Source organism: Salvelinus fontinalis, chromosome 16 (assembly GCF_029448725.1).
Source record: "Salvelinus fontinalis isolate EN_2023a chromosome 16, ASM2944872v1, whole genome shotgun sequence".
NCBI lineage: Eukaryota > Metazoa > Chordata > Actinopteri > Salmoniformes > Salmonidae > Salvelinus > Salvelinus fontinalis.
The window spans coordinates 24,685,706-24,697,839 of NC_074680.1; the positions used below are offsets into that span (position 1 = coordinate 24,685,706).

General features: G+C 46.9%; 1 protein-coding gene across 2 annotated transcripts in view; it reads right to left on the reverse strand.

Annotated features, from left to right (window-relative positions):
- LOC129812848 (formin-like) overlaps positions 1–12,134 on the reverse strand; it is a 122,233-nt gene that overhangs the window by 16,627 nt on the left and 93,472 nt on the right. For both annotated transcript variants that reach the window (XM_055864776.1, XM_055864777.1), the window contains exon 17: positions 10,524–10,673. In XM_055864776.1, the coding sequence (XP_055720751.1) occupies positions 10,524–10,673 (150 nt within the window). The remainder of the gene's footprint in view (positions 1–10,523; positions 10,674–12,134) is intronic.

A 12,134-nucleotide genomic window follows, 5' to 3' on the forward strand; every position in this document is an offset into this window, starting at 1 on the left:
CCCACACTAGTGAACGCAGTACAGAGTGAGGATAACGAGCATAGTGGAGAGGAATGTGCACAGGCAGAGCCCTCACAGACCACATTCCGAAAACAAAATAAATATATTCCTCTCCTGAGTAAAATTGATGCCAGCAATGAAGCAATCAAAGAACTGACCCGTCAGGTTGCCTCATTAGTACAGTCAGTGCAGGGCCAGGGTGACAGGTCAGTTAGGAATCGCTCCAACAGAAAACCAAGTCCAACCAACAGGGAGAAAAGAAAATGCTAAAGTTGTTATGAGACTGGTCAACATACTTGCCATCATTGCTACAAATGTGGCAGTGATAGCCATTGGGAAGTAGGATGTAGGATCAGGGGCAACGCACATCCATCGGGAAACTCCTGGGGGTCACAACCATGGAACGGGGAGTGACCTCAGATACATCTAGTTCCATCCAGTGTTGCAGTGGCTGCAGTGCAAAGGTAGAGAGAATCTCAGAGTTGAAGTTATGTTCATTATGTCATAAAGCTGCCTATTGTTCCAAAGTGTGCCAACAGGATCATTGGAAACAGCACCAACCTACATGCAAGACTGACCACAACTCCCCTTGTCCCATGACACAGAGAGAGTGGGTGCCAACTACCCCAGCCACCACAGGACATTGTAATATAGCACAGCTCATTGGTAAAAAATGTCAAGTGTGGTGTTATATGGAGTGTCTAAAGACTCTAGCACTATGGGACACAGAGGCTCAGGTATCCATCATAAGTGAGGAATGGAGAAAACGTCATTTGCCACGCACACAAATTAGACCACTGGCCGAAATCATGGGCAATACAGAGAAACTGGATCTGAGGGCAGCCAATGGCACTGAAATTCCCTTTCTGGGTTGGATGGACATTTGCTTTAGTTTGCTTGATTCCAAAGCTGAGGTCATTGCAGGAAAACAGTTGAGGGTTCCGATATTAGTCACAAATGAAAGACTGGAGAAACCGATCATTATGTTTAATGTAATTGAAGAAATAGTTCAAACAAAAAGTAACAAGGAGCCCTCAGAGCTGATGTATACAGTAAAGATACTTAGAAATGCACTTAAGCTAGGACAGGGAATGGCAAAGACTCTACTCAATCTGCTTCAGCACTCAGAGTACACGGATGAATGCTTGCTTACAGCAGGCAGACGTGACGTTGTCATTCCAGGTGGACAAACAAAATGGATTCATCCCTGTATCCCAAGAGGGGCTCCCTTCAATGATGAAATGGTGTTATTTGAACCGGACGTGAGAGTGATCTGGGGCCTGGACCTACAAAGTCAGGTCGTGAAAACATCAAAACGGCCATCTCGAAAATTTGATATTGCAGTAGTGAATACTACCAAACATGACATTACCTTACAAAGACAAACAGTGATAGGGACATTACAGAGAGTAGTAGTGTGTCACCCGGTTCCTGTGCCCAGTGAAGAAAAGGTTACTGTAGCACAGGTTCAGGACAAATCCCCACCGGAGCCTGGCCCTGACAACGGTCATACAGAGTGGTGGGACCCACCTGTAGAGGTTCAGCACTTGAGCCAAGAACAACATGAATTAGTCAAACGGATGCTCAGAGAGGAATCAGCTGTTTTCGCCAAAGATGACATGGACATAGGGTGCATTGAAAATCTCAGAATGGAGATAACATTGACTGATAACATCCCAGTGTCAAAGAGATACAACAGTGTGCCACGCCCCTTGTATGCTGAGGTGAAAAGCCACCTTCAGGGGCTCCTGAACAAAAAATTCACCTTTGGTCTGCGTACGGAAAAAGGATGGGAGTTTAAGACTTTGTGTTGATTACAGGGGATTGAACAAGAAGACTGTTCTGGACAGGCATCCCATACCCCGTATACAGGAAATACTTGATGGTTTGGGAGGAAACTCATGGTTTACAGTTATAGATCAAGGAAAGGCATACGACCAAGGCTTTGTGGGAGAGGAGTCCAGAAAATACACTGCCTTCAGCACCCCTTGGGCCTTATATGAATGGAATAGAATTCCCTTTGGCTTATCAAACAGTCCCTCTGCCTTCCAGCGAAGCATGGAGGAAAGTTTAGAGGGGATAAGAGATGGAATCTGTATACCATATTTGGATGACGTTCTTATTTTTAGTCAGTCATTTGAACAACATGTGGAAGATGTCCGTCAGGTACTCAGGCAGCAAAATGAAATGGGGTATTAAACTCAGGGCTGATAAGTGTGACCTATTCAAGAATAAGGTCTGTTATTTAGGAAAAATAATTTCTGCTGAGGGTTACAGAATGGATGTTAAAGAAATTGTAGCAGTGCAAGAACTGGTAAACAGGCCACCAACAAACGTGAGAGAGCTGAGGAAACTACTGGGCTTTATAGGGTACTATAGGGGTTATGTACAGAACTTTTCACAACATGCTAAATGTCTCTATGACTTACTGGCAGTGAAGACGAAGACCCCAGCATCCGGGAAGCGAAGGACCAAGGTAGCTATGCAGTCGGGACAGGCTCTGCCCCACCAGAAAGTTACATGGGAGGATGCTCACCAGAGAGCATTAGAACACTTGGTGAGTGTGTTGACTAATCCACCTGTGCTTGCTTACCCAGATTTCAAGGACCCTTTTATCCTGCATGTTGATGCCTCCGAAGAGGAATTGGGAGGTGTGTTATACAACGACAAAGTGGCAAACTGAGAGTCATTGGATATGGCTCCCGCACCCTGACTCAAGCAGAGAGAAACTATCACCTTCACTCAGGGAAACTGGAATTCTTGGCCCTCAAATGGGCAGTGACTGAGCGGTTCCGAGATGACCTATTTTATGCTCCCTCTGTGACAGTGTACAGTGATAATAACCCCTTGACATATGTACTAACTACAGCAAGACTGAATGCCACCGGTCATCGCTGGGTGGCAGAGCTGTCTGACTTTAATCTCACACTGAAGTATCGTCCTGGAAAGGTAAACACTGACGCAGACTTTCTGTCACGCTCTCCTTTGCATGCTGAACATTACATGGAAGAATGCACTGAGAAACACTCACTTGAGATGGTTAAAGCAACACTCAATAATGTTCAGACACAACAGAATGACTGTGTAACGTGGAAATCCACAGTCACACTAAGGCCATCAGTGCAAGATGAGTTGTCATGGTGGGGGGGAACAGTTACAGACCGACTGTCTCCACACAATATCATACAGGCTCAGTTAAAGGATGCGGCTCTATCGAGAATCTTGGAACTGAAAAGTCAAAGGACTAAGCCTAAACCAACAGAATGTCAACAAGAGTCATACAAGTCAAGCTCCATGTCTCACCAGATGGATTATTACAAAGGACAACAGCTAAAAGGACACAAGTCAGTATAGAACACTGATTTACAAGTACTTACACACTGAAATGGCCCATCTCGGAACAGAAAGAGTGTTGAACTTAGCACGAGAACCCTTTTATTGGCCGCGCATGCAACATGACATTGAACACTTTATCACCAAAGTGTGTAAGTGTATCAAACAAAAGAAACCCAGTGTAATAACTATGGCCCCAATGCAACATGTACGAGCTACAGCTCCTTTCCAGATGATTTCAATTGACTATGTGCACTTGGAGAAAAGCCGAGGGGGCTACGAGTACATTTTAGTTATTTTAGATAACTTTACAAAATGTGCACAAGCCTACCGCACCAGAAATAAGTCAGGGAAAACTGCAGCAAAAAAGCTTTTCGATAATGTTTTTCCAAAGTTTGGCTTTGTGTCAAAAATCCATCATGATCAGGGAAGAGAGTTTGAAAATCAGTTATTCAGAGCCTTGTAGAACTGTACGGGAATAGCCAATTCCAGAACCTCCCCATATCATCCACATGGGAATCCGGTGGAGAGATTTAACCGTACACTGTTGTCAATGTTGCGCACACTATGTCACGCCCTGACCTTAGAGTTCCTTATTATTTTCTATGTTTGGTTAGGTCAGTGTGTGACTTGGGTGGGAAAGTCTATGTTCTCTATTTCTTTGTTTTTGGCCGTGTGTGTCCCCCAATCAGAGGCAGCTGTCTATCGTTGTCTCTGATTGGGGATCATACTTAAGTTGTCATTTACCTTTTGGGTTTTGTGGGATCTTGTTTTCTGTTTAGTGTCTATGCCTGACAGAACTGTTCGCCTTCGTTTTTTGTCTTTGTTATTTTGTTTTGGTGTCATCAATAAAAAGACGATGTATGCCTACCACGCTACGCCTTGGTCCACTCTTCATTCTACAAACGAGGGCCGTAACACACTAGATGAAGAGAAAAAGGCCAACGGGTGATTATCTGAACAAGGTCATTCATGCATATAATTGTATCACCAGTGATGCTACTGGGTTCTCACCGTATTTCCTGCTATTTGGAAGGGCTCCACTGCTACCTGTTGACCTTGTCTTTGGGTTACAGATAAAGGAACAGGAGAAATCATACCAGGATTATGCTAAGAAGTGGCAGCAACAGATGGCTGAAGCCTATGACATCGCCAGTAGAAACATGGAGAAATCAACAGTAAAGGGAAAAGCCTACTACGATCGGAAGAAAATGAGTTCGGTTCTGGTCTCAGGGGATCGTGTACTGGTGAGGAACATGTCAGAACGTGGGGCACTGGGAAAGCTAAGATCCCACTGGGAGGACCAAATACATGTGGTGGTAACCAGGAAAGGTGATGACAGCCCTCTCTATGAGGTCAAACCCGAGAGGAGTACAGGCAGAGCCCGGGTTCTACATCGCAATATGCTCATGTCATGTAATTCCCTACCATTTGAGGAACCTATTGAAACTCCCAGTAGAGGTCTGTGGAGAAGAGATTCACCCCAGCAAAATCAGCAAAATGGGGAGAGCGCTGAGTCTGAGAGCTCAGATGAGGATTCTTATCCAGTATTCATCAATAGGCCACGTAGGGATAAAGAGAGCAGACAGAGTAGCACACAACTAGTATCAGATAATAGTGAGGAACGGGGTCAGACTGATACAAACTTCACTGTGAAGGAGTGCCAGCCAGTCCTCAGAGAGAGCCCGGAGAGGACAGGTAAATATGGAAACAGCTGAGGGCTCAGAGACTCAATCATCTCATGATGAAGTGGACACTGATTCATTGGGGTCACCCATGACCTTGCCACGCCCTTCAGCCCGGCAGAGGAGGCCCAGAGACATTCTAACCTATAACACTTTAGGGCTGACAAACTCTGATCAGGATACCAACTAGAGATGTTCTGATGTGTATATATTTTCTTGTTTACCTTTACTAATCACAGTGTGATAATGTTTAGTGGGGATTGTGTCTTTGCCCATAAAGGCAGACTGTACATGTCTAGATAGTTATATGGCTGTTAGGCCAGTTTTCTACGTTGTTCTCATGACCAGTACTTACATCTTCTGTTTGTTTTGAGGCCAGTGAAATGTTTGGGACAACATTTAGTTTTTGCAGTGGGGTGTTGTAAGTGGCTTAATACAGTTGTATTCCAGCCACTAGGGTGTACTCTGGTGAAGCCCATGGGAAATAAATAAATATAGTTTAAGTGAATTGGGAAGAGTAAGAATGAAAAACTAAAGAAAGACTGTAAACAGCTGTTACCTGTGCTGACATGATTAAAAGTGAAGTAAACCACACTTTTCGCATTGTAGTTTATATGATAAGCTCATTGGAAGGGTAACACTTTTTATAGACCACCTTCTGCCCCCAGCTGTGCCTTGGACACCATATGTAAATTGATTGCCCCCCATCTATCTTCAGAGCTCGTACTGTTAGGTGACCTAAACTGGGACATGCTGAACACCCTGGCTGTTCTACAATCAAAGCTAGATGCCCTCAATCTCACACAAATTATCATGGAACCTACCAGGTACAACCCTAAATCCGTAACCACGGCACCCTCATAAAAATCATCCTGACCAACCTGCCCTCTAAATACACCTCTGCTGTCTTCAACCAGGATCTCAGCGATCACTGCTTCATTGCCTGCGTCCATGGGTCTGTGGTCAAACGACCTCCACTCATCACTGTCAAAACAGTTCAGCGAGCAGGCCTTTCTAATCGGGTATCCTGGAAGGATATTGACCTCATTCCGTCAGTAGAGGATGCCTGGTAATTCTTTAAAAGTGCTTTCCTCACCATCTTAAATAAGCATGCCCCATTCAAAAAATGTATAAACAGGAACAGATATAGCACTTGGTTCACTCCAGACCTGACTGCCCTTGACCAGCACAAAAACATCCTGTGGCGTACTATAATGGCATCGAATAGCCCCCGTGATATGCAACTTTTCAGGGAAGTTAGGAATCAATATACACAGGCAGTTAGGAAAGCAAAGGCCATCTTCAAACAGAAATTTGCATCCTGTAGCACAAAATCCAAAAAGTTCTGGGACACTGTAAAGTCCTTGGAGAATAAGAGCACCTCCTCCCAGCGGCCCACTGCACTAAGGCTAGGAAACACTGTCACCACCAATAAATCCACGATAATTGAGAATTTCAATAAGCATTTTTCTACGGCTGGCCATGCTTTCCACCTGGCTACCCCTACCCCGGTCAACAGCCCTGCACCCCCCACAGCAACTTGCCCAAACCTCCCCCATTTCTCCTTCACCCAAATCCAGATAGCTGATGTTCTGAAAGAGTTGCAAAATCTGGACCCCTACAAATCAGCTGGGCTAGACAATCTGGACCCTCTTTTTCTAAAATGATCTGCCGCAATTGTTGCAACCCCTGTTACTAGCCAACCTCTCTTTCGTATTGTCTGAGATCCCCAAAGATTGGAAAGCTGCCGCAATCATCCCCCTCTTCAAATGGGGAGACACTCTAGACCCAAACTGTTACAGACCTATATCTATCCTACCTTGCCTTTCTAAGGTCTTCGAAAGCCAAGTTAACAAACAGATCACCGACCATTTCAAATCTCACCGTACCTTCTCTGCTATGCAATCTGGTTTCCGAGCTGGTCATGGGTGCACCTCAGCCACGCTCAATGTCCTAAACGACATCATAACCACCATGAATAAAAGACAATACTGTTCAGCCATATTCATCGACCTGGCCAAGGCTTTCGACTCTGTCAATCACCACATTCTTATCGGCAGACTCAACAGCCTTGGTTTCTCAAATGACTGCCTCGCCTGGTTCACCAACTACTTCTCAGACAGAGTTCAGTGAGTCAAATTGGAGGGCCTGTTTTCCGGACCTCTGGCAGTCTCTATGGGGGTGCCACAGGGTTCAATTCTCGGGCTGACTCTTTTCTCTGTATACATCAATGATGTCGCTCTTGCTGCTGGTGAGTCTCTGATCCACCTCTACGCAGACGACACCATTCTGTATACTTCTGGCCCTTCTTTGGACACTGTGTTAAAAAACCTCCAGACAAGCTTCAATGCCATACAACTCTCCTTCCGTGGCCTCCAACTGCTCTTAAATGCAAGTAAAACTGAATGCATGCTCTTCAACCGATCGCTGCCCCACACCTGCACGCCCGTCCAGCATCACTACTCTGGACGGTTCTGACTTAGAATATGTGGACAATTACAAATACCTAGGTGTCTGGTTAGACTGTAAACTCTCCTTCCAGACTCACATCAAGCATACTACCCACCACTGCGACCTGTATGCTCTCGTTGGCTGGCCCTCGCTTCATATACGTCGCCAAACCCACTGGCTCCAGGTCATCTATAAGTCTTTGCTAGGTAAAGCCCCACCTTATCTCAGCTCACTGGTCACCATAGCAGCACCCACCCGTAGCACGCGCTCCAGCAGGTATATTTCATTGGTCACCCCCAAAGCCTATTCCTCCTTTGGCCGCCTTTCATTCCAGTTCTCTGCTGCCAATGACTGGAACGAATTGCAAAAATCACTGAAGCTGGAGACTCATATCTCCCTCACTAACTTTAGCATCAGCTGTTAGAGCAGCTCACAGATCATTGCACAGCCCATCTGTAAATAGCCCATCCAACTACCTCATCCCCATATTGTTTTTTTGTTGTTGCTCCTTTGTACCCCAGTATCTCTACTTGCACATTCATCTTCTGCATATCTATCACTCCAGTGTTTAATTTCTAAATTGTAATTACTTCCCCACTACGGCCTACTTATTGCCTTACCTCCCTAATCTGACCTCATTTGCACACACTGTATATAGATTTTTTCTATTGTGTTATTGACTGTACGTTTGTTTATTCCATGTGTAACTCTGTGTTGTTTGTGTCGCACTGCTTTGCTTTATCTTGGCCAGGTCGCAGTTGTAAATGAGAACTTGTTCTCAACTGGCCTACCTGGTTAAATAAAGGTGAAATATATATATTTTAAAAAAGCTGACTCGACAGGCTGCCATGCCTCAGCAGGTTCGATAGGCTCCCATGCCTCAGTTAGGTGAACAGGTTCCCGTGCCTCGACTGAGGCAACCGGGGAGGTCTCAGCCGGCTCATCGGGCTCTCACACCCCAGCCGGTTCGTCAGGTTTCTGCTCCTCAGCGGAGGTGACCGGTCCGCTCCTGATCCCCGGGATCGTCCCTTTGGTTGGCGTCCTGCGGCTGGACTAGCGCGCCGGGGAGGGAGTATTACCACGTATACTCTCTCTCCGGCGCTCTAGGTCGACATGCTCCCGCGTCTCAGCCGGATAGGCAGGTTCCCGCGCCTTAGCAGATGTGACCCGTCCACTCCTGATCCCCGGGATCGTCATTTTGGTCGGCGTCCTGCGGACGGTGCCGCGGGGAGGGGGTACTGTCACGTGTGCTCCCTCTCTGGCCTCTAGGTCACCAGGCTGCTCATTATGGCACACTCCTGTCACCATCGTTACACGCATCAGCGCATAATGACACCTGGACTCCATCACCTCCTTGATTACCTGCCCTTTATATGTCACTCCCTTTGGTTCCTTTCCAATGTGTCATTGTTTCTGTTTCAGTTTCATGTCTGTGCATTGTTCGTGTTTCTTGTTTAGTATTATGTTCCGTTTATTTTATTAAAACCAGCAGGGAGCAGCAGGGACCAGCAGAAACAGCAGAGAGCAGGTCTCGAACCCTCGACCTTCTAGCCCGAGGTCCGGCGCGCTATCGACTGTGCCGCAAAAGCATGCTCGTGCGGCAGAGTAGATTTCCTCGCTTATAAACCCAGGGTCGTTACACTACTCCCTCCTCTCAAAGAGCGCGTCCACACGCTAGCTTGCGACTCTACGTCTTACAGGAACGCGCTCACCGGCCAAGCACATGCACTGTCGTGGATGCAAGGTCCGATCACTTCTGACACCAGTGTAATGAAACAGCAGGGAGCAGGTCTCGAATCCTCGACCCCCAAGCCCGAGGTCCGGCGCGCTATCGACTGTGCCGCAAAAGAATGCTCGTGCGACACAGCCGACCTCCGCGCTTATAAACCCAGGGTAGTTACAATATGTAAAGGTTCTCCAAACCATTTTTTTGTGATTCATAAATACTTTCCTAAACCTAAATAATCCACAAGATCAGAGCATTTTCAAATCTACCAATTGGTGCTGAAACGGAGACGAATGTGCAGATATTTAAATGTCGTTCTATTATTGATCCCTAATATTTTGAACCAGTTCTCTCGATATATTCTAGTGAGTCTGTCGACAACATTCTAACTAAAAGGTACACAGTATTTAAAGGGATGGCTTAAGATAAATGTACTAAAAACCCTATTGAATGAAAACTCCACGAGAAAATCTGTTGGTTTCCAGAGGTTGAATGAAATTTAATCAGAGCGTGCAAGGTAGCCACACCTGCAGAGTGTGTTAGGTGACTGAATAAGGTAAGTCTGAATACCAAATACCTAAGTTGGAATCGGCCCCTAAGAGCTTAGTGCCGTGATGCCAAAAAAGCCTAACGCACATCTGGCCCCTCACTGTCCCTTCCAGCAGCCCTGACCAGATACTTGGCACAGGTTAGGCCAGTGCTGCATCTCTCCATGTGCAATAAACCTGCAGCCCTGTGGACTGGTCAAACCATGACAATGTTTTACAGTCCTCTCAGAACACACAGTCTTTAACAGGCCCCTGTCCCCTGCTAGTAAAGCCAGAAGGCCTCCAGGAGAACTGCTGTCCCGCAGTGGGACTCCCCCCGACACCACGCATCGGGTCAGATGAAACATCGTAAATCCAGTCCCAGTCTTTGACATTGTACCAGGCCCTGGGCCCGGCTTGCCTACCTTCTCTTTGACGCCCCTGTGCTTTAATAACTGGTAAAAACCGCTACTCTCCACACTGTTTACAGAATTCATAATTCTCCATTCAGGGTGTTTAGTATCACATAGAAACGTGAGGGACACCAACGATCAGTTATGTGTTAAGGATGGGTAAGACAAGAGCGACTAAAGGATTCTGGTCAACAGATTTAATGTGTGAAGACTGAACTTTGGCCCAGTCATAACATATCCCCCTTTAATGTAATCAAAAAAAGAACACTCAGGTTTCTAGAAAAAGATAGTTGGCAAAGAGCTCTAGAACTTTCCCTTTCGTCATTAGCTGTTTGATTTAATATGAGTGCTGACGAATGGTGATGCAGACATGGTTTCTTCCACTCACCTCTCCTTCGAGATGTTCTTACTCTCCCGCTTCCAAGTGTTCTTAAAGTCGCTGCAGAACTCGTACCAGAGCATGAAGACGTAACTGGGGGCCACCTCCTTCTCCCCAGACTTTGGCTTGAGCCCAAAGTAGCTCACCATGTCCAGGAAGCTGTGTGGGAGAAACAGAGGGAAGAAGAGAGAGCGAAGAGAGAGACGGGCAGTGAGAGAACATCTCACTGGGTCACAGGGGACAGCCGGTAGCAGAGGCTCCATTATCACGTTGACCTCTACTACAACCTGGAGGGGAACAGTGCCAGGGGACCCAGGCAAGCGCTGGGTCACCGATTCCCCCCCCCCCCCTCACGCACACACGCACGCACGCACGCACGCACGCACGCACGCACGCACGCACGCACGCACGCACGCACGCACGCACGCACGCACGCACGCACGCACGCACGCACGCACGCACGCACGCACGCACGCACGCACACACACACACACACACACACACACACACACACACACACACACACACACACACACACACACACACACACACACACACACACACACACACACACACACACACACACACACACACACACACACGTGAATGAATTGCCCCTTGGGGATTAATAAAGTTGTATTGTATTGTACACACACATTGATAACGTTCATCCAACTTGCTATCTGAGACATCAAATCCAGTAATAGTAGAGACTACAGCTTGTGGACACATCAGATGACCAAGACATGAAGATATTCAAGATTCTCATTCAAGATTCTCAGCCTTAACGAGAAGAGAATCTATGGCCCTTGTATGGCAGCTCCTCAGACTAATTCAATTGTAACCAAATCTAAACTCTCCGCAAGGCTCACAGCAGTGCTCACAGGGTTTAAAAAGCAGCCTACTCCTCTGGGGCTTTCTCAAACCCAAACATTGAAAAAAAAATGTTTTGCCCAGCCTGTCAAGCGCTTGATATAGAGGCACAATGATTCAGGAGATGCTCCCAGATTGACACAGAGGTTTTGACTTCCAGATGGTAGGTGGCTGTTGCGACGCTAATGTAAGACATGTTGGGAGGGGAGTGTTGGGGGATGGGGAATGTGGGCGGCAGACGGCTGCTCCCACAGACTAGCCGCTTCCCATTCCCCAGATATCCGTCATGTGCTCCTCCGACGCTCCAGCGCCGGGGAAGATGGTGCAGTAGATCATCCTCGTCTTGACTCGTTCCCCAACCAGACTAGGCCAGGCCAGCGGAACCCAGGAGGAACAGAACATACCAAATTGACATCCATTCTGTAGGCCTTTGTAGACCTGACCAGCACGGCCCAGCGTGATTAACTAGGCCCCTTTTGTATTGGTTCCTTCCCTGACCCTGGGTCAGGTGTCAGAGCTCAGACAAATCACGCACAGTCTGTAGTGTGGTAAGCTTAGCTCTTTTCCTTACTCTCTCTGTCACACACACACACGCACACACACACACACAAAGACACCACACACACACTCACACAAAGACACAACACACACACACAAAGATGCACCACTCGCTCACACACACACACACACACACACACACACACACACACACACACACACACACACACACACACACACACACACACA